General features: G+C 51.2%; 3 protein-coding genes across 4 annotated transcripts in view; 2 read left to right on the forward strand and 1 right to left on the reverse strand.

Annotated features, from left to right (window-relative positions):
* The first annotated feature begins 330 nt into the window (after positions 1-330).
* Positions 331-4,262, forward strand: GCHFR (GTP cyclohydrolase I feedback regulator). The gene is made up of 3 exons (XM_060096628.1): positions 331-478; positions 2,256-2,350; positions 3,581-4,262. The coding sequence occupies exons 1-3, from the start codon at positions 443-445 to the stop codon at positions 3,702-3,704; spliced, it is 255 nt and encodes an 84-aa protein (XP_059952611.1). The 5' UTR covers positions 331-442; the 3' UTR covers positions 3,705-4,262.
* Position 4,263: 1 nt separating this feature from the next.
* The window catches only part of DNAJC17 (DnaJ heat shock protein family (Hsp40) member C17), a 38,977-nt gene continuing 18,137 nt past the window's right edge, over positions 4,264-25,103 (reverse strand). Inside the window, exons 2-12 of one of the 2 annotated variants that reach the window (XM_060096625.1) lie at positions 14,859-14,928; positions 14,502-14,560; positions 14,189-14,276; positions 12,358-12,449; positions 12,021-12,117; positions 11,376-11,419; positions 10,873-10,950; positions 10,259-10,339; positions 9,995-10,156; positions 9,661-9,771; positions 4,264-4,461 (exon numbers count right to left, since the gene is read on the reverse strand). In XM_060096625.1, coding sequence (XP_059952608.1) covers positions 4,339-4,461; positions 9,661-9,771; positions 9,995-10,156; positions 10,259-10,339; positions 10,873-10,950; positions 11,376-11,419; positions 12,021-12,117; positions 12,358-12,449; positions 14,189-14,276; positions 14,502-14,560; positions 14,859-14,928 — 1,005 coding nt within the window. In that variant the 3' untranslated portion in view covers positions 4,264-4,338. The remainder of the gene's footprint in view (positions 4,462-9,660; positions 9,772-9,994; positions 10,157-10,258; positions 10,340-10,872; positions 10,951-11,375; positions 11,420-12,020; positions 12,118-12,357; positions 12,450-14,188; positions 14,277-14,501; positions 14,561-14,858; positions 14,929-25,103) is intronic. The other variant, XM_060096626.1, reaches the window with a different exon arrangement.
* C4H15orf62 (chromosome 4 C15orf62 homolog) lies at positions 4,412-7,990 on the forward strand. Its single transcript, XM_060096627.1, has one exon. It carries the CDS (start codon positions 6,781-6,783, stop codon positions 7,306-7,308), a length of 528 nt encoding a protein of 175 aa, XP_059952610.1. The 5' UTR covers positions 4,412-6,780; the 3' UTR covers positions 7,309-7,990.

A 25,103-nucleotide genomic window follows, 5' to 3' on the forward strand; every position in this document is an offset into this window, starting at 1 on the left:
AGGTGTTGCAGTAACAGGGCGCAAAGTCAACACGAGCGCAGGGCGCCACGGCCGGCCGCAGCCAGCAGAGCCCGGCGGGCCACCCCGGTCTCCGGTCCAGGACTGGGGGAGCGGCACCCCGGCCCCCCCGCGCCCAACACAGACCCCGCCTCGCCGCCGGACGACCCGCGGAAGCGGCGGCGGGCACCAAGGGTCCCAGGACGCTGCCCTAGCGCTGGGGGCGGGTCTCGAATCGCCGAGCTCCGGGGCGTGTCACGGGCGCCAGCTCCCGATTGGCCGGCCGAGGCGGTAACGGGCCAGGAGCTGCTGGATTGGCGCAGCCGGAGGCCAGAGCAGGAGTAACTGGACTCCAAGAGGCCGGTCGCAGTTACGGAGCCCGAGGGGCTGGCGTCTGCGCCGGGCCCAAAGTCTAGGGAGAGATCCTGACCGGGACGCGCGCACCATGCCCTACCTGCTCATCAGCACCCAGATCCGCATGGTGAGTACCCGCTGGCCATCCCTGGGAGTTGGCGTTCGGCCCGGATCAGGGGGGTGGGGGGGGGCGCTGCAGACCGCATCTTGGCGCCTCCCTCCCGGGCGACGCCCGCGCGTGGCCGGACCCGGAAGCCGCCCGGAACACGCCCCCCTGGGCCGGGAGGGAGGTTGGGTCTTGGACTCAGCCTGGATCCAGGGACTCAGAGAGCTCTGGCGGCCCGGCGACTCCAGCGCCGCGAAGGGGGCCAGGTGAGTGCGTCCCCACCACCCAGCGAGCTCCGGGCGCCTGTGGCTCCGGTCCTACCTGCCTGCGGGAGGTCGGAGCCTTCGGGAGGGACCCAGGAAGTCCTGGTCTCACATGTGCAGCACCCACTGCCCCACACAGAGCCACTCTGCCAGGGAGTGGGGAGTGGGAGTGGACTAACCTGAGGGAGAGAGGTTTGTTAAAGGATGTGCTAAGACGCCAAGACCCCTGTGCCGAGTGGCCCACTAGCTGCACCCTTAGGCACTTCCAGGAAGAGCTCTCCTGAGACCTTAGAAAAGGAAGAGAAGAAAGAACCCGAGACAGCCCATGGGGTTAGAGATGGGAGAACACCGTTCAACAGTCAGAAACCACGCCCCTTTCCCTGGGCGCAGTTTCCTCTGCAAAAAGAAGGTGCTGGTTGCTCCATGAGTCCCCATTTGGCTTCAGAATAATATGACCGGGTCCCCAACCTGGGTAGCAGGATGCTCCTCTGCCCTTTCCCACTCCCCAGTGCTTGGGTGATCCATCAGAGGGTACACAGCTCCCTTGGGATGCAGGAAATAACAGATGGGCTCACCACTGGGCAGGAGAGGTCTCGGCAGTGCCACAGGACAGTGGTTTAAGAACCAGTCAGCTGTGCAGTTGTTAAAATGTAGACTCCTGGACCCCTTCCCAGACCTCCGGAATCACTCTGGAAGCCTGGGGCTTGGGAATTCAGTGCTCCTCAAGCAATTTAAAAAAATAACAGTTCCATTGTTATAATACATATCACCACAGAATTCACCAAAGTGTACAATACAATGGTGATGGGGGGTTTTTTTGTTTTTGTTTTTTAGCTTGCTCAGAGTGGTGCATCCATCACCATAGGCGATTTTAGAACATTTCTATCACCTTAAAAAGAAACCCTGTACCCATACCCTGTCCTTAGCAGTCACTCCTCATTTCCCCCGGGCCCCTCAGCCCTAGGTAACCACCCGTCTACTTTTCGTTGTAATATGTGGTCTTTGGCCTCTTTGACTTACGTGATGTTTTCAAGGTTCATCCATATTGTAGCACACATCAATACTCGTTCCTTTTTATTGTCAAATAAAATTCCATTGAATGGCTATACCACATTTTATTTATCCACTGATCAGCTGACAAACATTTAGGTTGTTTCCACTTTCTGGTTATTATGAATAATGCTACTGTGAACATTCGTGTGCAAGTTTTTGTGTGGACATATGTTCTCATTTCTCTGTTCTCCAGGTGATTCTGATACACAGATATAGGCAGTGGTGCCTGGCATGAAGGTGCCAGTAGTTGGGCATTGCCCAGCCCGGCCTAGAGGGTGCAGGGAGGCCCCACATGGCTCAGCCTGATCACTGATGGACTCCACCCCTTCCCAGCTTGTGTTTAGCCCCCAAGATTCCTTTCCTCTCCCTCCAGTCTTTAACTGAAGCGGGCTCAGAGCCAGCAGGCGGGGGAGGAAGGAGAGGCGAGACCACTCACCTCTACCTGGCAGCCAGCCAAGCAGCCAATGTGACTTACCTTGCAGGAGGTGGGCCCCACCATGGTGGGCGATGAGCACTCCGATCCAGAACTGATGCGGCATCTGGGGGCCTCAAAAAGAAGCGTCCTGGGAAACAACTTGTAAGTAGTAGCATTCCTAAGGATCTTCTCCTTGCCAGCCCCTAGACCTGTCTCTGTTCCTTTTACACAACAGGACAATGCCACTGCCTAGCCTCAGGACCCCTCTGCCTGCATCCTGGGGATCTGTCCTCTGTAGGCTTTCTCTGAGAGCTTTCCCACTGGCCCTCCCTTCACAAGGGAGCCCCTGGACAAAGTCCCAGGACAGAGTCTGGTTCCATGAGTATAGGACTCTGCAAGTGGACTGCTCCTTGCCCTGCCCTCTCATCTCTAAACTGGATCCCATCAAGGCAAAGACAAGCACAGAGAAAGACTTCTGTCTTGAAGAGATGGCTAAGCAACAAAGCTCAGCCCTAGAAACAGGGAGAAGGGAGCCTGGGTCCTGCTTCCAGTTCAGCTACTGCCTGGGGACTTAGCCACCTCCCTTGGCATCCTTCACACCAGCCCCAAGTCTAAACAGTGATTGATGCTTCCTTTTCTGCCCCTCACCCCTTCCTGCCATAGGCAGGGAGAACTCTGGCTACACAGGCTCAAACTCCTGAGAAGGGTCACCGGAGTGCACCCCAGTTAGAAGGGAAAGAGGAGGCGAGCTGGCCGTAGCCCCCTGGTCAGGGTTGGAGGGCAGAAGCCAACCCCATCCCTTTGCCATAAGGCTTTTGTCTCTCAGATGCCCAGTCTGGGGCTTCAGCCCTTTATCTACCTGATGGCCCTTCAGAATCAATTAACCCTGAAAGAAGGGAAACCAAGCATTCTCCATCCTAGGGAGTGGCACTCAGAGCCAGGAGCTCTTGGGGGCCAAACTTATTGCTCCACGACTGCAGGACAGCCAGGCAGCAAGGGGGCAGAGGCCTGGGGGAGGGTCCCAGGGAGAGCAGGCCGCTCCTGCTGAATGGGCAGTGGCCCAGGGCACATGGAGCTGTTGTCAGACTCATGCCGGTTCTACTCTCTGGATGACATTGGGAAAGCTGCTTTACTCCTCTCTTTTCTCACTTATAAAATGGGAACAATAACAGTACCTTCCTTAGGTTGTTGGGAGGAATAAATGAGATGATGCAAAGAGCTTAGTAGATGAGGGGCAGGGAATGTGTACTCACCCTGGCACCCAGAAGGCACCCAGCAAACGTCAGTCCCTGTTAGGAGTACTCCTGACCAGGCCTAGTCTGCAGCAGATACTAGCTTGGTACACGGGGCTGTGCTGTGTACTCCCTCACGCCACCCTCCTTCTCTTCGCAGTTGTGAGTACTACGTCAATGACCCTCCTCGAATAGTCCTTGACAAGCTGGAGCGCAGGGGCTTCCGTGTGCTGAGCATGACAGGGGTGGGCCAGACGTTGGTGTGGTGCCTGCACAAGGAGTGACCCTCCCACGCTGAGGAGCCGCAGTCGCCCCTTCTCTGGAGTGGTTGCCATGGGCCCCGCCCCCAGGACCCCGCCTCACTCACCGCCCTGCCCATTCTTCCCAAGGCGTCATTTTCCTCGGCCCAGCACCACTGGGCAATGGACGGCCTTCTCTGAAACCTGCCTCAGCCAGTAGGGGGGCAGGGCCCCTGGCCCTGGTGCCCCCAGCTGCCCCTCCAGCTTCAGGCCTGGCACGGGCCCCGGGGGAGGCCGTGTTCTGTGGCAGGCTGAGGAGCTGGCAAGAGCCAGGCTGCCCCTGGCAGGGAGCTGGGTGCCCCCGCGGAGCATGGCTCCAGGACTGGGCACGTGGGTCCCGCGTAGCGAGTCCAAGCCAGGAATGGGCTGTGATGAGGGGCTCCTCCTCTGCCCTGCTGGCCACTGACTCTCACCGTGTGGAGCGCCTCCCTGGGAGGGAGAGCCAGGCCTGGGTGGAGCCCTCCGAGGCAGAGGCCAGAAACCAGGGCCACGCTTGGGCAGGCCCACACCCTACACCTATGTATGCAGCAGAGGTAGTCTCTTTAAAAAAAAAAAAAAAAAAGTTTATTGGTGACGTTTAAGCAAAGGGCTGTGGGATGGGAGGGCTGGAGGCAGGAGGCTACGTGGGCCGCCCCGCCTGGTCCTCCTGCTGCATCTGGGCGATCAGCTGCTGCCTCTCAGCTGCCTGGCGCATGCGCATCATGACGAGGCTCTCATAGTCCCTCTCAGACCGCACCGAACCCTGCGGGGACAGAGGGAGGACACGGAGGTGTCAGGGCGGCGGGGCACAGCCCCACGGATTCCAGCCTCGGAGGACAAGGCCTAGGCAGAGCCGCCGCCAAGAGTCAAGGAGGGAGGATGCCCAGGAAGGGAAGGACCCTGGAACATCCTGCAATCCCAACTCACCCATGTTCCTTCAGAGTAAGCAGGCCTTTGGCCCCAGGCCAGCTTCTCAGCTGGCTCCCCTTCAGCCCATCTCAAGCAGCTATGACCTCACCCCGCCTCCCCTTTCCCAGGCCCTTCACATCTACAGTCAGCTCAGGTGAATCACTTCCTCATGCTCTAGCCAGGCCCTCATCTCCCTTCATTTCCTCCACCCCATGGCTTCTGCTTCTCACAAGTTACCAGTGAAGGGGGGTTGTCAGAGGCGCAGAAATACACTCCACTCTGCCAGGTGGAGGTGAGAGCGCTGACCCCTCCCAGCTGCCCACCCTCCCTGTGGTCTGGCTCCTGCTGAGGATGCACAGGGAGCCCTGCCGTAGACAAAGCCTCACTCAGCCCCACCCTAGGAGAGAGAAACAAGCATGAGGCCAGCTTGCCTCCTAAAAATACACACCAGGGCTCCTGGAGGGCAGGGCCCGTGGCTGTTTCTTTTATGATCTTGCCCGCACAGTGTGGGGGACTGAACGGTGCAGTATTTTCATAATCAAAAGGATAATAAACGACCACCTCAGTGGGCCAAGGCTGTGGCGTGGAGAGGCAGCTCTACAGGAGAGCCCTGCGCCACCAACGCCGTGCCCTGATAAGGTCTGTAGTGGCACTTTAACCACTTCCTCCGCGCAGCTGAAGCTGCGTGAAGAAGTATGAAGCCCACCAGAGTTGGCACAGAAGGGAGCCAGGCCAGGGGGGCTTCACAGTAGAGAGCTGCTGAGGCCTGTTTCGCAGTACCCCAAGCTGATGCACCTTCGTGGAACGGGCCAGGAAAAAAGTTCGGTGGTCAGTGACCCAGGGAATTAGAAGGGAGTGGCTGGGGTTAAGATGCCAGGCCCTGGCCAACTGGTTTGGAGTCAGGGGTGTACAGAACCAGGAAGTGTTACCCAGCCCAGATCCCCCTGCCCTTCCCGACAGCCCCAAGCCTCCTCCTCTCTCCCAGGCCTCCGCGGCTCCTAAGAGAATTGCCCTCCCAGCCAGGCCCACCTCCTAGCCTTGACCCAGCCCCTTCCCCAGAGGCAGGACCCCAAATGAGGCCCAGGCAGCCCCACAGGAAGGCAGGACACTGGCTCTCAAATGTCCTTTCCTGCCCTGAGGCTATGTGGGAAAATCGAGGAAGGCTGAGGAAATGGAGCAGCCAGGCTTGCTGTCAGGCCAAGGGGAGGGCAATTCTCCCCACCCCCCGCCAAGGTAATGCTGCTCTGCTGAGAAAACCTGAAGTCACCCTCGGCACGCCCCGAGCCTGGCCCTGGGAGGAGCCAGCCCTTTATAGGCACAGGGCTGCTCCCTGTTAACACACCCTCTGCCTCCTTCCTTCCCCCCATCCCTGCAGGCTGTGCTAATGAGGGCTGGTCACCGGGGCCCCAGGGCTGAGTCACCCACACCAGCGACATGCCTCTTCCTTCCCCAGCAGTCGGCTCCCACCTCCCGGAGCTCCTCACCCCACACCCACGGGGGCTGGGGCGCCAGGCCTGCCCGCGAGGGCGCAGGGCATTGGGCTGTGGAGGAAGAGGCGGCAGCGTGGTGACACACAAAGCAGGGCTGCCCCAGACGGTCCCCAGAGGAATGTTAGGCTCCCCGGTGCCCTGGGGCGTTGCCGCTGCCCCAGTCCCTGCCTGCGGATGCTGCAATTACCTCAGAGCATGAGACCAGCCTCCCACCTGACTGAGTCAGCCGAGGACAACAACAACACGTCTCCACCGCCACACACTGGCACAAACAGCCGAGCCACTAATCAGTCTGGGAGCCAGCAGCGGAGAGGCCGGCCCCCGCAGGGCCAGGAGAGGGCGAGGAGCCACCTCGGGTCGCGCCGCAGCTGCCCTCGCTCCGGCCCCACGGAGCGGAGTGCCGTTTCTTCCTCCTGGGGTTTTTCCACTGCCCTATCAAGTAACCAGGCCACTCCTGTCCCTCTGGGAAACTCCGGTCGCCAGGAACTCTCAGCTTCTTCGGCTCTCCTGGACACGCGGCCGAAGGTCCCTGCTGGGCAGAAACCCGGAGGCCTCTGCTTCTGCCAGCGAAGGCTGCCTCCCTGATTCTCGCCGTTCACTTCCAGCGGGACCAGATGGCCCCCAGCTGCCCTTGAACCGGGCTTCTGAGGTACCAGGCTTGTCTGCTGGCTCCCCGGGGCCCCATGGAGATCTGGCGGAAAGGCTCCTTCCGCAGCGCCTCCTTCTTCAAGCGGCTGAGCCTGCGGCGGCCGCGGAGACTGCGGCGACAGGGCAGCGTGCTCAGCCAGGCCAGCACCGCTGGAGGGGACCACGAGGAGTACAGCAACCGCGAGGTCGTCCGGGAGCTGCGAGGGAGGCCAGATGGCCGGCGCCTGCCACTGTGGGGGGACGAGCAGCCCCGGGCCACCCTGCTGGCCCCGCCCAAACCCCCGCGCCTCTACCGAGAGAGCGCCAGCTGCCCCAACATCCTGGAGTCCCCATCTACCTACGCCGCAACCTACTCAGCCACCCTGCCCTCCGCGCTCTCCCTGGCAGACGCCCTCCACCAATACTCTGACGAGGACCTTTTGGACACGCCCCCCTGCCAGAGGACACCTGCTCCGGACCTCAGTGATCCCTTCTTCTCCTTCAAAGTGGACCTGGGGATTTCACTTCTTGAGGAAGTTCTACAGATGCTGAGGGAGCAATTTCCCAGTGAGCCCAGCTTCTGAATGGGGGGAGGGTGGGCAGAGGTGGGTGAAAGAGCCAGAAGCCTGGGGACCCAGAAAAGGAGGGGACAGTCGTGGATTAAGGTAGGGATAGGAATCCAGGTCCCTGCCTTCCCTCTGGGTCCTGAACAGTTCTCTGAGTCACCCCAGAGTGGAAGGACAGAGGTACAGAGGCAAGCTGGAAATGTGAGGGCCACCTGCTGGCAGGAGCCCTGAAGGCAGCTAGCTAGGCTGGGAAAGGGAGGCCACGCCTGCAACCACAGGGACCAGGCAGAGGCCAGCAGACAGGGAGGGAGGCATAAGGGGTGAGTCCGGGAGTGGAGGACGCGCAGACTGGGCACGACAGATGGGTGCCCTGCGCCAGCTTCCTCTGAAGCCACTGTCAACAGAACGAGGTTATAGGACAGGTCTGGGCAAAAGTGGTCCAATCCAGGCTGGAGAGGAAAGTGGGAGACCTAAGGGGAGAGGGATGAAACAGGCGTGACCTTGTACAGTATGGTAGCCACTAGCTGCACGTGGTTGTTTAACTGAAATTAAATACAATTAAAAATTCAGCCCTCAGTCACACTAGCCACATTTCAGGTGCTCAACAGCCACATATGACTAACGGCTACCACACTGGACAGCGCAGAGTGAACGGTAACATCACTGGAGAAAGTTCTACTGGGCAGCACAGGCCTAGACCATGGCCTGGGGCCTGGTGGGGGGAAGGGGGAAGCATATGGGGCCTGCAAGGGAAGGGAGGGGCTGACAGAGTAGGAAGAGTGAGGCGGGTAGAGATACACAGTTTAACTCTGGAAAAACGCCAAACAAATCACTAGCAAAAAGGGGGCATGAGAGACTCAAAGTGCCAGTACAGCTGCCCGGAGCACGAGCACTCCCTGGTGCCCAAGGAAGGAGGCTCTAGGGAATGCCAGGCACAGACAGCTTGCGAAAGGGGGCTGTGGGGAATTCCCAGAATTATTAGTGACGGGAGCCCTTGGGAAATGCAACAAAAAACAGTGGCAGGTTTCCCTCCTTCCTGCGCCCATGAGCATATGGGAGGGAGGACTGGATCGGGGACAGACACGAAGCTCAGAGCTGTTACAATGAAGAGGCACGCTGGTCTCCAGAATCCTCACCGGGACTGAGGAACTTTGCTTTGCTCAAAACCTCTGACAACGGGGCTACGACCCCACCCTGAGGCCTGGCCAGAAGACTTGGAGCCAGAGCCCCGTTGGCCGCATGAGCTTCTGACACCCCAGGCCTTTCCAGGTGTGGCAGAGGGGGAGGGAAGCCTGGATACACAGCCTCCACGACCCAAACCTGTGGCCTCCCCCTTCCCTCCTCTTGTGTGGCTGTACTGAACTGAAAGCCCCCGTGGGGTGGTGATAAAGAAAGCTCTTTGTAACACAGCCTGTGGAGTGCCGTCTGGGGCTCTGAAATGCTGGGCCTTAACCATGGGGAAACGGTCTCTAAAGAAGGGTCCCGAGTCAAGCTCAGACCAGGTCCTTTGCCTCCTCTGTCCAGGGTCTGGGACACGCTCCAGAGAGCTCCCCATCCTCACGGCCAGGTGAGGGGTGTGATGGTGGGGTGCCTGAGGCAATGGGAGCGGAGCCCTTGCTGACCCGCGGAGGGGCATTCTTCCCTGCAGAGGGGTTGGAACACATCAGCCTGAGGCTCTCACACAGACCCCCGGGCACTTCAGAGAAGGGAGAGAGAGCTCTTGTCCCACCGAAGTGGGGGCAAGTGTGACCAGGGCTGTGTGTGTGTATACGTGTGTGGTGGGGAGTGGAACATAAGCCTTCGTGGAGCCGCGAGGACTAAGAGCCGGTGTTGGGCGTGTGTCAGCTCAAGTGCGTGCTTTACCACAAGTCGGGCACCAGGCAGCACCTCAGTGTCGGCAGGGTAGCCAGTGTTATTTCTAAAGAGGAGATATTGCCTCTTGACATTAGGTCCCCATCTGGGACAGCCATGGACACACCTGGAAGGAAGCTGGGGAAGGAAGCAGGCACCCTCATCACTGGCCCCTTCCCTGAAGCACCAGGTCATCCCAGCGCCAAATGCTTCACACTGCAACCAAACGACCCGCAGGCCAGGACAATGCCTTTGGGTGATGATGAGAGACCCCAAAGGGGACCAGAACATGGAAAATAAGGTTTAAGAGGTCTGCATAGGGTGGGCCCCGCTGGCACTCAGAGAGGAAAGGGGATCAGCAAGGAATCACAGTCCTCCTGCTTGGACTGGTGGACCTGCCAACCTCTCCATATTCCTGATGACTGGGATTTGCGAGGAAAGGGCCCTGAGAAGAGCCCAAACAGGAAGAGGCACCCCGAAGCCTGAGCAGGCCCAGCTGCGTGAGGCCTGGCTCCTTACCTGGGACAGTCCTGGGTGGTTAGGGCCCATTGTGCTCTGGGGCCGTCCCTCCAACCAGGAAATCTTCAGAGGGTTATCGACTAGGCCCACTTCATTCTGGACAGCCAGCTCCTGTCAAATACAGCATCCGGTCCTGGTCCCATCACTCCAGTCGGCTACAAAGCGGCTCTCTCTACCCCCACAGAAAAAACCAGAACCAGCGCTCTCATCCTCCAGGCAAAGCACAGCAAACTTCATACAGTGGTGTGCTGAAGCTCTGACCTTCCTTGTGCGCCACGTGAGCTTTCTGACTGGGGAGTGGGGGAAGGGGAGAAGGCAGTGCGAGGGCTCCAACCTGGAGGCGTGCTGGGGAAGGTGGAGGGTGTGGAGCCAGGCAGCAGGAAATGAAGCCATCCCCGGAATATTCTCCTGTCCATCCCTTCACTCGCTGTGCCTCTACTCCTGGGAGCTGGACGGGCTCTGGGAAATCTTGGCTCTGAGCTGGTCCAGAGATCCCCTGGGAGCGTGGACACCTAAGCTCAGAGGGCCCACAGAACTGGATTCCTCCCCTGGAATGGCAGGGCTGTCGGTAGCCCCCAAAGCCCCACATAGCACTCACCGCAGCCTTGATGGTCGCAAACTCCACCACAGCGGTGCCTGCCTTCTTACTGGACAGTACCAGGTTGAGCACCTCTCCGTACTGTGAGGATAAGGGGGTCCCGGTAAGCATGGCTCAGCCTTCAGGATGGCCCAGCTCACAACCAGAGACAAGCCTGGGCCACCCAGAGGCCACTAGGCCATTTTTAGCCGGGGTATAACCTCTCATTGCTAGGTTCCCAGAAAGGGGAGATCAGAGATGGGAAAGAAAGGTTCCCCCGCCCCTTGGGAATGCAGAGGACAGCAAAGGAGAGCTTGGCAGACGTGGGAATTTAGACAGGCAGAGACGCACAGCTGCCTCAGCAACTGAAGGAGGTGAGGAGGATGGGGCTTTGGTGCCAGACAACAGCCTCCTCTCGCCCCACACACGCAGCCAAGCCTTTTGCTTCTAAGGATGGCAAGGGAGGGGGCACATGGCAACATGAGTGACTGGAGGGCCGTGGCCTGGGGAGAAGGTCTATGACACAGAAAAAAAGGCAGGTAGAGATGGGAAGGAAGGTTAGGCCTGGAGATCCTGGGGTTTGGGCTGAGGTGGGGCCTGAGATGATGGGTTAGGGGGAAGTCAGCAGGGCAGACCTTTTGAAAAAGCCGCAGAAGGACATCTCTGGAATAGCTGTCCTGTGAGTTGGCCTCCTTCTTGCTCTTCCACTTGAGCTGAAAAGACAGCAGTGGGTGTCACCATTAAACACTGACCTCAACAGAACCAGACCCTGCACCTGAGCTTTACAGTCTGAGCAGACACCCCCCTTCAAAGCACTGGCAATCTAGGGAGCACCCCGCAAAATGCATCCCCCTTGAAAACAGACAGGCAGGTGGCCTGCTCACCCACAGCTACGCTTCCAGCCCTATAAGATGCTCTCCTTCCAGGGCCTCAGGGAGGGCTGCCCTGCAGCCTTTCATGGCCAGCTCTGAGAGGCTATCCTGTTGCCCAGGCAGTGGGAAGATGGAAGGATGGGATGTGGGTAGTGGTGTGGCTCCCAGAGATCCAGCGTCCCCGCCAGAAGCACATGAGCCCATGGAAGCATCTGTTCTGCTGAGAGGAGATGGTGTGAGGTGGCCCGTAGATCCGCAGGGCTCACCTTTAGCTTGGGGGTTCCTTTGCTTTCAGGATTTTCTGCCATTCCTAGAAAATTTAGGAAAATTAACAAGGTAGAATATGATGGAGTCAGAGGTTCTCTCTCCCAAAGGAGACACAGCCCAGGGCCAAAGGACCTAGAAAAGATCACTCCTGACCAAGGAGTATTTGCCCCGCCCTGCTGTGGAGCCTGGTAGGGCAAGTAGAGGCAATCCCACCCCAACCCTGAGGAGCTGTCACATTGGGACAGCTGCCCAGCTGCCTGCTGAAGGCCATGGTCAGCACTCTGCCAACGAAGGGCTATGAACACCTACGGGGGGCAGAAGGCAGAAGTACAGACCACACAATTGTACTGAAACAAAGTGCCCCAGAGCCGTCCCCGCCCCGCCCTGGTGATCTGCTCCAAAACAGAGCCAGCCCTGCTTGGGACCAAGATAAATGGGGCCAGGACATCTCAAGTAGAGTGAAAATCCAATAGGCCTCAGAGAACTGGTATGAAGAGACAGGTGGCATGTGTCCAAGTGGGGTGCCCAGGGGGTTCCAGCAGGTGGAAGCTTCCAGAACAACTTCCCTGAGCAGCCAGTGTGGCCACTCTGGGCATCAAGAGCTGCCTCAGAGGGGGAGGCAGGTTTGGGGGACGGACTCTCACCTCTCAACCTCTGTTCCCGTTCCTGGCGTATCTGCTCCTGGATCACCCTCTGCTGCTCCTTCAGCTGCCGGGAACCCTCTTCTCGCAGGCGTCTGATCTGCAGAGTGGGAGTTGGGGAGGGTGACAGTTCTGTGCAGATCCAATTCCAGGTTGGCTCACCTTGCAAAGGTCCCTGGGACATTCCACCTGCAAGCTAGGCTCAGCAACCTGCAGGTGGGACAGATTATCCAGATCCCACAGAAGAAAGTGGAAATGGCATGCCCTCTCCAGCCACGGCAGCCCCTTTGCTCCACCAGCCTCCTCCCCCTGCAGATGGCCGCAGTGCCTGGACGCTCACCTCTTGCTCTAGTGTCCCAGTGCTCCGGCTCTCCTCCTCCTCCTCCTCGTCGCTGCCGTGGGCGTGGGCCTGCCGCTCCCGGGCCTCCAGGTCTACGAACGAGGGTTGAATGACCCAATGTCTGGTCTAAGCAGCTTCTACATGGCCCCAGCCTACCAGGCTCTGGCTGCTTCCCCAAAATCTCACACAGCATGAACCTATACAATAACTCTGACCCCTCCCTCAATGCCCATGTGTTCCCAAATTAATCTCCATTGAGAAAAGTCTTAACAAGGAAGAGAATAGGATCCAGCTGAGTGGCCGGGGTCTGGAAAGTTAAAGCAGCTCACGCTGACCAAGCTGGTTCTCCAAACAGTGAACAAGGTGTGGGTGGGTGCTTATGTCAGCAGCCCAGGGCCACGGGTCAGGGCTGCCAGTGGGTGGAGCCCCTGGCCTCTGTTCCTGTGGTTCAGCACCACAGCCTGACCTGCGACCTTGCCATGGCTTTGATGCTCTTCCCACCACTGAGCTTGAGTTCCCACAGAATCTTCTTTTTTTTTTTTTTGGCTGCATTGGGTCTTCGTTGCTGCGAGCAGGCTTTCTCTAGCTGTGGTGAGCAGGGGCTACTCTTCGTTGCAGTGCGTGGGCTTCTCATTGCGGTGGCTTCTCTTGTTGTGGAGCACGGGATCTAGGCGTGTGGGCTTCAGTAGTTGCAGCACGCGGGCTCTAGAGCGCAGGCTCAGTAGTTGTAACGCACAGACTTTGTTGCTCCGCAGCATGTGGGATCTTCCTGGACTAGGGATTGAACCCTTGTCCCCTGCACTGGCAGACGGATTCTTAACCACCGCACCACCAGGGAAGTCTCACGACGGAATCTTCTACCTCCCGCCTCAACTCACATTTACCAAGCCTCACTGTGGACCCGGCTACAACGGCTCCTACAGGGATGGCGGCCTCCATGCAAGAACATCAACCCAGGTCCTGGAGCCTTCCCACCTTCCAAGAGAAACCTGCTTGTGGCCCTGTCCCAGGCCAGCTGCTGTGACAAATGCTTCTTTAAGGTCTGGGACTCACCGCTTTGTTTTCTGTTCACTTTACTTACCTAAACTCTTCAGGTTTGTTTGTTTTTGATGGATGTACTGGGATGGTATATGTACGTAATAAATATATGGATGTGAAGCAGGCAAGAGGAAGGGGAGAAAAATCGAGTAAAGAATGCTTGGACCAATCTTATGGGGGTGATGAAAATGTTCTAAAATTGATTTAGAGTCATAGTTGCACCATTTGGTAAATTTACTAAAAATCACTGAATTGTTCACTTGAAATGGGTGGACGATATGATATACAAAATATATGTCAATAAAGCTGTTTTTTAAAAGACGAACGCCTGGATCTCTTTGGATCCTTCTGAGAGGATTTCACAGAGTGAAAGCTCTGTGCAGAGCTGGGATGAATGAGAAAGATCCAGGACGGCATGGCCAACAAGGATGCTGACTGTACTCATGCCGTGTGGGTTCAAATCCTGGCTCCAGCAAGTTCTTATCCTTTTGGTGCCTTAGCCTCTTTTGTCTATAAAAAGTGGGTTTCGTAACACCCAGCTCCTTGGATAGTTGTAATAATTAAAGGAGGCAGTAAAACATCTGTCACAGTGCTTAGCTAATAGCACACCTAGTCACTGGTATTATTCCTAAGACTGTCCTTTAGGAGCCACCCCTGAGAACAGGGTTCTGTCCAGAGCCGGGGCCACAAAGCTCTGAGTTGCTGGAACTGAAGCTGCAGGAGGAAAGGTTGGGGAGCTGCAGGAAAGCGGTCCAGGGAAACTGCAGGCTACCAGCACCACAATGTCACCTACCAAGCTTCACTTTCTTCCTTCTCTCATCAAGTTTCTGGGTCCTCTCTGCTGCCTGCTTCTTGGCTTTCCTGACTTTGTCATATGCAGCCTGGCAGAAGAAAGGAACACAGAGGAGCAGTCAGCCAGGGAACACACACAGAGCCCAGCCACCTCCCCGGCCCTGCCGCTAGCCCTAGAGCCATCAGGAGGCAGTCTGGTGACAGGGTCTCCAGGCTAGGACAGCAAGGACTGTGACGCATGGCCAAGTATAGAGGATGAAGCACACAGTGGTCTATAAATATGGAGTAATTTAGATAGAGAAGGATGAGCTTACCCTGGCAGCAGCATCGGTCAGTACCTCCAAGGCCTGAGAAAGCTGATGGAAGAGTTCAGCTAAACATAGGGATCAAAAAAGAGAGAGGAGAAAAGTAAAGTTAGACTTGATGATGGTGTGCTCCCTCAAAAGAGCACCTCAAAGAAGCCACAGGCTGCTAGAAAAGCAGACAGCAGCAGGTGATGGACTAGCAAGGAAGGGTGAGCGCATCAGCAATTGACCAGATGCTCCTAACATGCGAAGTGCAGCCTTGGGGCCCAGCGCCCAAAGCCAGGCTGTGTGCGTTGGCCTCCCATGGCACTCACACCACACCCAGGTGGGTTGGCCTCCTTCTCCCCATGCCTAGGAGAGGCTCACCTGCTCTGGGATTATCCGGATTTTTGTCTGGGTGGCAGGAGAGGGCCTTCTGCCTATATGCCTTCTTCACCTGGAAGAGTCAAGATTTGGTTATTTACTCTCTCACCCCAGGACGGAAAGGAAAACATTGTTAAAGTGCTAAGGGAAATCCAGGGAGTGCTCTCCATCGCTAAAAGAAAGGCTACCACACTGAAACAGTCACCTCACAACCACAGAGGAGACCTGCAGTGGAGGCAAAGGCCGTGGAGGGAGCTGACCACTGCCCTGCAGCAGAGGGGCTGGGCCTGCTTCCTGCTGAGCACCCAATCTTACCACTGTGGATGTCAGAGGGCTCCTGGCAGGGGGCAGATGTCCCTATAGCCACCCGGAAACAGGCACTCTCACACACTCATGGTGTAATGTAATGTAAACCAGGGCAACCTTTCTGGAGGGAAATTTAGCCATCAAAACTTAAAATGTACTTTCCTTTGACTTACTCTGGAATTTGGACTTGTAGAAGCATGCCAAAATAAATATGCAAGGATGTCCACTAAAACATAGTTTATATTAGCCCCAAAGTGGAGCCAACCAAAATCTCCAACAACAGAGAAACCCATTAAAAAAATTACCATAGACAGAAGTCTGTATGTAGAAAGATCTTCAAGTCCTCATCACAAGAAAAAAAATCATAACAATGTATGGTAACAAATAGCAAATCATTATGTTGTACAAAATGTGCCAATTATACCTCAACTTAAAAAAAAGAAAGAAATATCTTCAAGGTATGGTGCATGAAAAAAAACAAGGCTTAGTATATACAATGATCATTTTGGGGTTGAAAATAAACAAGAAAATAAAAGAAATGTAAATAATTAGAGACACTCGGGCATGTGCACAGCCCTTGTTTTCTCTTCTTTCCTCAAAGCAATCATATGAAACTTGTGGTTTCCTTTGGAAAGAAGCTGAAAGTGGAGGAGAAGGAAACATTTACTTCTCATTTTATACTTTTCTGTAGTTCAAATTTTCAAACCTTAAACAAGTCTTACTTTATTATCTTTTTTATTGATAACAGGGGTTATCTTGGTGGCGAGGCTATGGTCCTTTTTTAGCTTTTATTTTTGCACCTCTCTGTATTAAAAAGAAAATGTTTTATTTCTTATATTAGTAAAAATAAGCAAACATAGCCACCAAGATTCTCTTTTATATATTCCCCACACATAAGGGAAAGCACAGCACAAAATCCCAGAAGCTACCCTCTGCTTCCTGAGGCCTTGCTCTCAGTTCTGCCTGCACACCTTACCTACTGCTCAAACCTCCTGGGAGGAGGAGCCTCTAGACCAGAACCTCTACCAGTAGCTAAGAAGACTGGCTTCCCAGGCTTCCGAGAGGGAACCAATAAACACTTCTATCCAAAGTGTACTAAATAAGGGGCTTCGGAGGCAAGCAGCCAGCACCCCCAGGGAAGGGCCTGTGGGCAGGTGCCTAACTCCACTCCCACCTCCAGAGCTAAGGAGGGCCAGGAGCCACCTAGCCCAGGACCTCTGGGGTGTGCTGCCACCTGCTGGGCCACGGCTAGAACCACACCTTCACCTGCCAGGGCAATCAAGCCCATCTAGCTCTCCTGGCTGAGCCTGAGGAAGCAGGAACCACTCCCAGGACAGGCTTTGAGCAGAGTGGGTATAGATGTGCTTCCCTGCTCCCCAGCCTTCCCAACTGCCCACCTATGTTCACCTCCCACCCCAACTTAGGTCTTCACCATTAAAAAGAAATGACAACAATAACAAAATATAGCTTTTTCACTATTAAAAAATAATAATAAGGGAAGGGGAGGTGATAGTTTTATATATAGTATCACACTTGGAATGTCATCTTTACTCTTTAGGCACCTTATCATTCATCTTTTCTCCCTTTTACACTTTCTTTTCCTTTCTCCATTATGCCCAGGGCCTTATTTCTTTTTATTTTAAACCAAGCCTTTATTATATATTCTTTATATTTAAGGGTCCTTTATTTGTTTTTTCAAAAAGTAAAACAGGGCTTCCCCGGTGGCGCAGTGGTTGAGAGTACACCTGCCTATGCAGGGGACACGGGTTCGTGCCCCGGTCCGGGAAGATCCCACATGCCGCGGAGCGGCTGGGCCCATGAGCCATGGCCGCTGAGCCTGCGCGTCCGGAGCCTGTGCTCCGCAACGGGAGAGGCCACAACAGTGAGAGGCCCACGTACCGCAAAAAAAAAAAAAAAAAAAAAGTAAAACAATACAAAAAATATATAAAGAGAGAGCTAAAAAGCTAATGTTCTTTCCCCATTTCCCCAGCCTTCTCTCCAAGGTTCCAGTGTTAACTGGATGGTGGGTGTCCTTCTAAACCTTCCCCCTTGATCATTCCAACAAATGATTTGGGGTCTTATTTTGGGGTCTTTGGGGTCTTGTTTCTGCCTCTCCACCCCCACCTCTCTCTCTCTCTGACCCCAGGCCCTTTCTCTGAACTGGTTGAGAGGAAGAGGAAGGGAGAAGAGGGTGTCTATTGCCTCAATTTGTAACACCGCCCTCGGAATGAGCTTCCCCAGGACCAGGATTAGCAGGCATGCACTACTGATATTGGAGGATTTTGTGGAAGATGGTTTCTTTTATATCATGGGGCTCTTTTAAAGAGTTACATGTTCTTTTTTGTAAACCTAAGAGGGACAGTAAAAGGGAGAGAGGAGCTAAGAAGGAATAGCACGAAAGAAAAATAAAAGCAGCATGGGGGTGCTGGGTAGTAGTACATTCTTCATTTTCTTTTCTTTTTTTAAAGAATACTTTACAGATTTTTATTCTAAAGGAATGATATTAAATATTGTTTTGTGGGTTTTTTTGTTTTTTGGGGGGTATGCGGGCCTCTCACTGCTGTGGCCTCTCTCATTGCAGAGCACAGGCTCCGAACGCACAGGCTCAGTGGCCGTGGCTCACGGGCCCAGCCGCTCCGCGGCACGCGGGATCTTCCCGGACCGGGGCACAAACCCACGTCCCCCGCATCGGCAGGCGGACTCTCAACCACTGCGCCACTGGGGAAGCCCTTGTTTTGTGTTTTATAATTCGTTTTAGATGTTCTATATCAGAAGATTGGTGTGTTTTTTTTTCACTTAAACAGGAAAACAAAACTGTTCAAACAAAAAACTAATTATATAATAATGGGAAATACTCTACATATATTAATTTGCTTCCTTATCAATTCTCTTTCCAGAATGTGTTCCTTTGACATATGTCTTTAACAGTCTCATCAGACTTTATTTAAAGCAATAGTACAACTGGACCTAGGTCACCTCACTCCCTGTCTGGGTGGACCCCCATCTTACCCCCACCCCTCCAGCCTCCCACACTCCCAACATCTACAACCAAACACAACTGCCCCAATCAACTTGATGTATCCTGGACCCCTATTTCCTCAAGGCCTGACTGGGCCTCCATTTCCAAATCACCCTTTAAAGGCGTAAGGGGTTGAACATTCTGTGTTTCAAGAACCTATTGGAAAAATTTACCAGTCTCAAGAGTAGGGGGAGAGGTGAGGCCAGAAGGTCAAGGGCAGGCTGGTATTCATTTTTAGAGAGGAATATTTAAGGGTAGGAGGGTAGGAGGGGAGCTCTCCGAGAGCCCTTCAGTACAGCACCGAATCTACCCCACCTCCCAGGTCCACTCATGGAGCAGCTAGGATATGGAGGGGCTGAGCTGGAGCCAGGGATACAGAGGAAAATCAGGAATTTCCCTGACACCGAAGAGAAAGGACACTGCTTAGCAAGGAAGATGGCTATGAAAACAATGAATTACACTGAGGTTGTAAGATGCCTGTAAGAGAAGTCCCTAAGAATGGAAACAAAGAGAAAAGAGTGGCTAATTTTAGCCCTGAGGGCCTCACAGAGGAGGCAATATCTGAGCTGGATCTGAAAGGTGAGTAACAGTTCTCCAAGCAGGGCCAGAAAGGGCATTCAAGACAGAGGATGTGGAAGAGCCCAACTTCTCTTCAAGCCCCAGACAAGCTTAGAGAAGAAATATGTTTTCCTTTACTGAGGAATAAGTACTGAGAACAGAAAAAGACATGAAAAAGGAGAGACATGGTTGCAATAAAACATGGGAATAAAAATAATGTTTTTGTCAAAGAATATTTTGGTTAATTAAAAAAAAAATTCAACCAAAGAAAAGTAATAGAAGAAAACCAGGAAAAGAATAAATTCATACCAACAAGGTAACGCACAAACTTGGGGTAAAGAAATGCTAGGGAATGAGAGCATACATGTAGGCAAAGAAATGCAAACTGGGCCAAGAAGAGGAGAAAAAGATTAAAGTTAACTCAGGTATGATACTGAAAGCACAAGAAAGTTAACGTGATTCATAAGGTATGTGTGATTCATAAAACAGAGAGTAGAACAATTAGAAGGAAAAGCCCCATAGTGCATATGAGCAGGGCCAGATGTGGAGAGCCTTCTGAGTTCAAAAGTAATGAACCAGGATGAATGACTGAGGAGGCATTTGGGGTCTCCAAGCCCAAAGAACTTGAACCTCAAAGTTCTCTGTGAGCTAATCAAAGTTTATCGTAAAGCACAAAGGCAAGATTAATGGAACATATAAGCATGGCCAAAAAACAAATAGTAATAAATGTAAAAATTCAATGTATAGTAAAAAGTATTACTAAAATCCAATACACTGAGTGGAAAAAAAAGGTTTTGGCTCTTCATCTCAAACCATATACCAAAATAATTCCAGAGAGATAAAAAAACTAAATACAAAAAAAGAAACTAAAAGAACCTAAAGAAAGAAAATGATGGGACTTTTAATCTGCTTTTAGGATGGGGAAGAAATTCCTAAGCATTAAAACAAGGGAAGGAATCACACATGCATGCACACACACATGCATACTTACACAAAATGAATGGATTTACAAATGAAAAAATTTTAATTTCTCTAAGTAAAAAATCATAGACAAAATTAAAAGATGAGGGAAATGATAAGAGAGAAGTATCTGCATTTAATATGACACACAACACAGTCTTCACTATGCAAAGAAATCATGCAGAAAAAGACAGGCAAGAAAAAGACAAACTACAAGAAAACAGAAGGAACATGAAGAAACAATTCATAGAATATAAATGGTTAATAACATGAAAAATGTGCACAGCAAAGGAAACAATAAACAAAATGAAAAGAAAACCCTCAGAATGGGAGAAAATATTTGCAAACGAAGCAACTGACATGGGACTAATCTCCAAAATATACAAACAGCTCATGCAGCTCAATATCAAAAAAACAAATGACCCAATCAAAAAACGGGCAGAAGACCTAAATAGACATTTCTCCAAAGAAGACATACAGATAGCCAACAAACACATGAAAAAATGCTCAGCATCACTAGTTATTAGAGAAATGCAAGTCAAAACTACAATCAGGTATCACCTCACATTGGTCAAAATGGCCATTATAAAAAAATCTACAAACAATAAATACTGGAGAGGGTGTGGAGAAAAGGGAACCCTCCTACACTGTTGGTGGGAATGTAAATTGGTACAACCACTATGAAGAACAATATGGAGGCTCCTTAAAAAACTAAAAATAGAGCTACCACATGACCCAGCAATCCCACTCCTAGGCATATATGCAGAGAAAACCATAATTCGAAAGGATGCATGCACCCCGATGTTCACTGAAGCACTATTTACAATAGCCAGGACACAGAAGCAACCTAAATGTGCATCAACAGAGGAACAGCTAAAGAAGATGTGGTACATATATACAATGGAATATTACTCAGCCATAAAAGGAATGAAATAGTGCCATTTGCAGAGATGTGGATGGACCTAGAGATTGTCATATATACTGAAGTAAGTCAGAAAGAGAAAAACAAATATTGTATAACATCACTTGTATGTGGAATCTAGAAAAATGGTAGGGATGAATTTATTTGCAAAGCAGAAATAGAGTCACAGATGTAGGGAATAAACTTATGGTTACCAAGTGGGGAAAGGAAGGGTGGGATGAATTGGGAGATTGAGACTGACATATATACACTACTACGTATAAAACAGATAACTAATGAGAACCTACTGTGTAGCACAGGGAACTCTACTCAATGCTCTGTGGCGACCTAAATGGGAAGGAAATCTAAAAAAGAGTGGATATATGTATATGTATGACTGATTCAATTTGCTGTACAGCAAGAAACTAACACAACATTGTAAAACAACTATACTCCAATAAAAAATAATTAAAAAGAAAAACATGAGGGACTTCCCTGGTGGCGCAGTGGTTAAGAATCCGCCTGCCAATGCAGGGGACACAAGTTCGATCCTGGGTCCGGGAAGATCCCACATGCTGCGGAGCAACTAAGCCTATGCTCCACAACTACTGAGCCTGCGTGCCACAACTACTGAAGCCCACACGCCTATAGGGTCTGTGCTCTGCAACAAGAGAAACCACCTCAATTAGAAGCCCATGCACCACAATGAAGAGTAGCCCCTGCTCGCCGCAACTAGAGAAAGCCCACGCACAGCAACAAAGACCCAATGCAGCCTAAATAAATAAATAAATAATAAGTAAATAAAATTTAAAAATAAAATCATGGTTAAAAAAAAAATGAGGGCTTCCCTGGTGGCGCAGTGGTTGAGAGTCCGCCTGCCGATGCAGGGGACACGGGTTCATGCCCCGGTTCGGGAAGATCCCACATGCTGCAGAGTGGCTAGGCCCATGAGCCACGGCCGCTGAGCCTGCGCGTCCGCAGCCTGTGCTCCACAGCGGGAGAGGCCACAACAGTGAGAGGCCCGCGTACCGCAAAACAAACAAACAAACAAAAACATGAAAAAATTTCAGCCTCACACACAAAAATTAAGCCCTTTTCACCTCTCAGTTGACAACAAGGAAAAAAAGGATGGTATTTAATGTTGGTGGCTTTGTGGTGAATATGTAAATTGACACCATGAGCTTGGTTTTTCTTTTTTTTTTTGGGCTGTACTGCATGGCTTGCGGGATCTTAGTTCCCTGACCAGGGATCGAACCCATGCCCCCTGCAGCAGAAACACGGAGCCCTACCACTGGACTACCAGGGAATTCCCAACACAATGATTCTGGAAAGCAATCGGGCGCTATATATCAGGAAGCTTTGAAAAGTGCAGACCCTTTGATTCAGCAAGGCCTCTCCTAAGAGCCTATTCTAAAGAAATACTTAGAAATTTATACAGTATTTATAAACATTGCTGTTCATTTATAGCACTATTTATAAAAGAGAAAGTCAGAAATCATCTACATTAAAAAACGACAAAAATGGTAGCTAGTACTTACCACACAGCAAGCTGTCTGAAGTGCTTTACTTACAATAACTTACTTAACTCTTAACACATCCCTATGAGGTAGAAATTATTATCATCCTCATTTTACAAAGGAGGAAATTGTGACATAAGGAGGCGTTCATTATGATACTGAAAATTCATTCAATGAAAACCCATGCAATCGTTATTTCAGACAATAGTTGCTCTACTCTAGCCATACACCATAGAAAAAACTGTGGCTACCACCCCACCCATGCCATCAAAGGCCAAATAGGGAGTCTAGACTTCCACCCTTACCAGCTGTAACAAAGCACCCCAAACCTTTGCCAGGGTGGTGTCAGAGAAGGCCAAGAAGGGAGTTCACCCCCGCCAGAGGAAAATATAAAAATATACCTGAAAGAGAGGGTTATAGTTGACATTTACTTTTCACAATGAGCTTGTATTACTTTTCACATCAAGAAAAACACTGTTAAAAAAAATAATAATTAAATTCTCCAATCGAAAGACAGAGTGGCTGGGACTTCCCTGGTGGTCCAGTGGTAAAGAATCTGCCTTACAATGCAGGGGATGCAGGTTCAATCCCTGGTCAGGGAACTAAGATCTCACATGCTGCCGGGCAACTAAGCCCAAGTGCCACAACTACTGAGCTTATGTGCCTCAACCAGAGCCTGCGTGCCACAACTACAGAGCCCACCTGCCCTGGAGCCTGCACGCCACAACTAGAGAAGAGAAAATCCACATGCCACAACTACAGAGAAGCCCATGCACTACTACAAAAAGGCTGCACGCTGCAATGAAAGATCCTGCATGCCTCAATGAAGATCCTGCGTGCCACAGCTAAGATCCGATGCAGCCAAAAACAAACAAACAAAACCCAAGACCCATCTATATGCTGCCTACAAGAGACTCACTTCAGATGTAAGGACACACACAGACTGAAAGTGAAGGATGGAAAAAGATATTTCATGCAAATGAAAACCAAAAAAAGCTGGGGCAGCTATACTTATATCAGACAAAATAGGCTTTAAGACAAAGACTGTAATAAGAGGCAAAGAAGGTCATTACATAATGATAAAGGAGTCAACCCATCAAGAGGATATAACATTTGTAAATATTTATGCACGCAACACAGTAGCACCGAAATATATAAAGCAAATATTAACAGGCCTAAAGGGAAGAATAGACAGCAATACAATGATAGTAGAGGACTTTAATACCCCTCTTTTGTCAATGGATAGATCATCCAGACAGCATATCAATAAGGAAACATCGGCCCTAAATGACACATTAGTTCAGATGGACTTAACAGACATATATATAACACTCCACCCAAAAGCAACAGAAGGGGCTTCCCTGGTGGCATAGTGGTTAAGAATCCACCTGCCAATGCAGGAGACACAGGTTTGAGCCCTGGTCCGGGAAGATCCCACATGCCATGGAGCAACTAAGCCCATGTGCCACAACTACTGAGCCTGCACTCTAGAGCGCATGAGCCAAAACTACTGAGCCTGAATGCTACAACTACTGAAGCCTGCATGCCTAGAGCCCGTGCTCTGCAACAAGAGAAGCCACTGCAATGAGAAGCCCATGCACCACAACAAAGAGTAGCTCCCACTCGCCGCAACTAGAGGAAGCCTGCACACAGCAACAAAGACCCAATGCAGTCAAAAATAAATAAATAAAATAAATAAATTAAAAGAAAAGAAAAGCAACAGAATACACATTCTTCTTAAGCACACATGGAACATTCTTCAGGACAGATCACATATTAGGCCACAAAACAAGTCAATGAAGTTAAGAAGACTGCAATCATATCGAGCATCTTTTCTGACCACAATGGCATGAAACTAGAAATCAATTACAAGAAGAGAACTGGAAAATTCAAATATGTGGAGATTAAACAACATGCTACCAAACAACCAATGGTTCAAAGAAAGATCAATGAAAGCAAGATCTGTTTTTTTTTGAAAAGATAACAAGACAGATGAACTTTTAGCTAGACTCCCCAAGAAAAAAGAGAGGACTCAAATAAATAAAATCAGAAATGAAAGATGAGCCATTATAACTGATATCACAGAAATACAAAGGATCATGAGACTACTCTGAACAATTATATGCCAAAAAATTGGACAACCTAGAAGAAATGGATAAATTCACAGAAACATACAACCTACCAAGACTGAATAATGAAGAAACATAAAATCTCAACAGACCAATTGCCAGTAAGGAGATTGAATCAGTAAATAAAAATCTCCCAATAAACAAAAGTTCAGGACCAGACAGCTTCACTGGTGAATTCTACCAAACATTTAAAGAAGAATTAGGGACTTCCCTGGTGGCGCAGTGGTTAAGAATCCGCCTGCCAATGCAGGGGACATGGGTTCAATCTCTGGTCCAGGAAGATCCCACATGCCGCAGAGCAGCTAAGCCCGTGCATCACAACTACTGAGCCTGTGCTCTAGAGCCCGCGAGCCACAACTACTGAGCCCGTATGCCACAACTACTGAAGCCTGTGTGCCTAGAGCCTGTGTTCCACAAGAGAAGCTACCTCAGTGAGAAGCCCACACACCGCAACGAAGAGTAGCCCCCACTCACCACAACTAAAGAAAGCCCGCGCACAGCAATGAAGACCAAACACAGCCAAAAATTTAAAAATTAAAATTAAAAAAAAATTTTGTTTAAATAAATTTTTACAAGTTTAAAAAAAAATAAAGAAGAATTAATACTAATCCTTCTCACTCTTGCAAAGAATAGAAGAGGAGGACACATTTCCAAACTACCTTTGCAAGGCCAGCATTATTGCCCTAATACCAAAACCAGACAAGGATGCCACAAGAAAAGAAAATGATAGGCCAACACCCCTGATGAACACTGATGCAAAAATTGGCAACAAAATATTAGCAAACAGAATTAAACAATAATATGTACATTGAAGGATCACACACAATGATCAAGTGGGATTTATGCTAGGGATGCAAG

Source organism: Mesoplodon densirostris, chromosome 4 (genome assembly GCF_025265405.1).
Source record: "Mesoplodon densirostris isolate mMesDen1 chromosome 4, mMesDen1 primary haplotype, whole genome shotgun sequence".
NCBI lineage: Eukaryota > Metazoa > Chordata > Mammalia > Artiodactyla > Ziphiidae > Mesoplodon > Mesoplodon densirostris.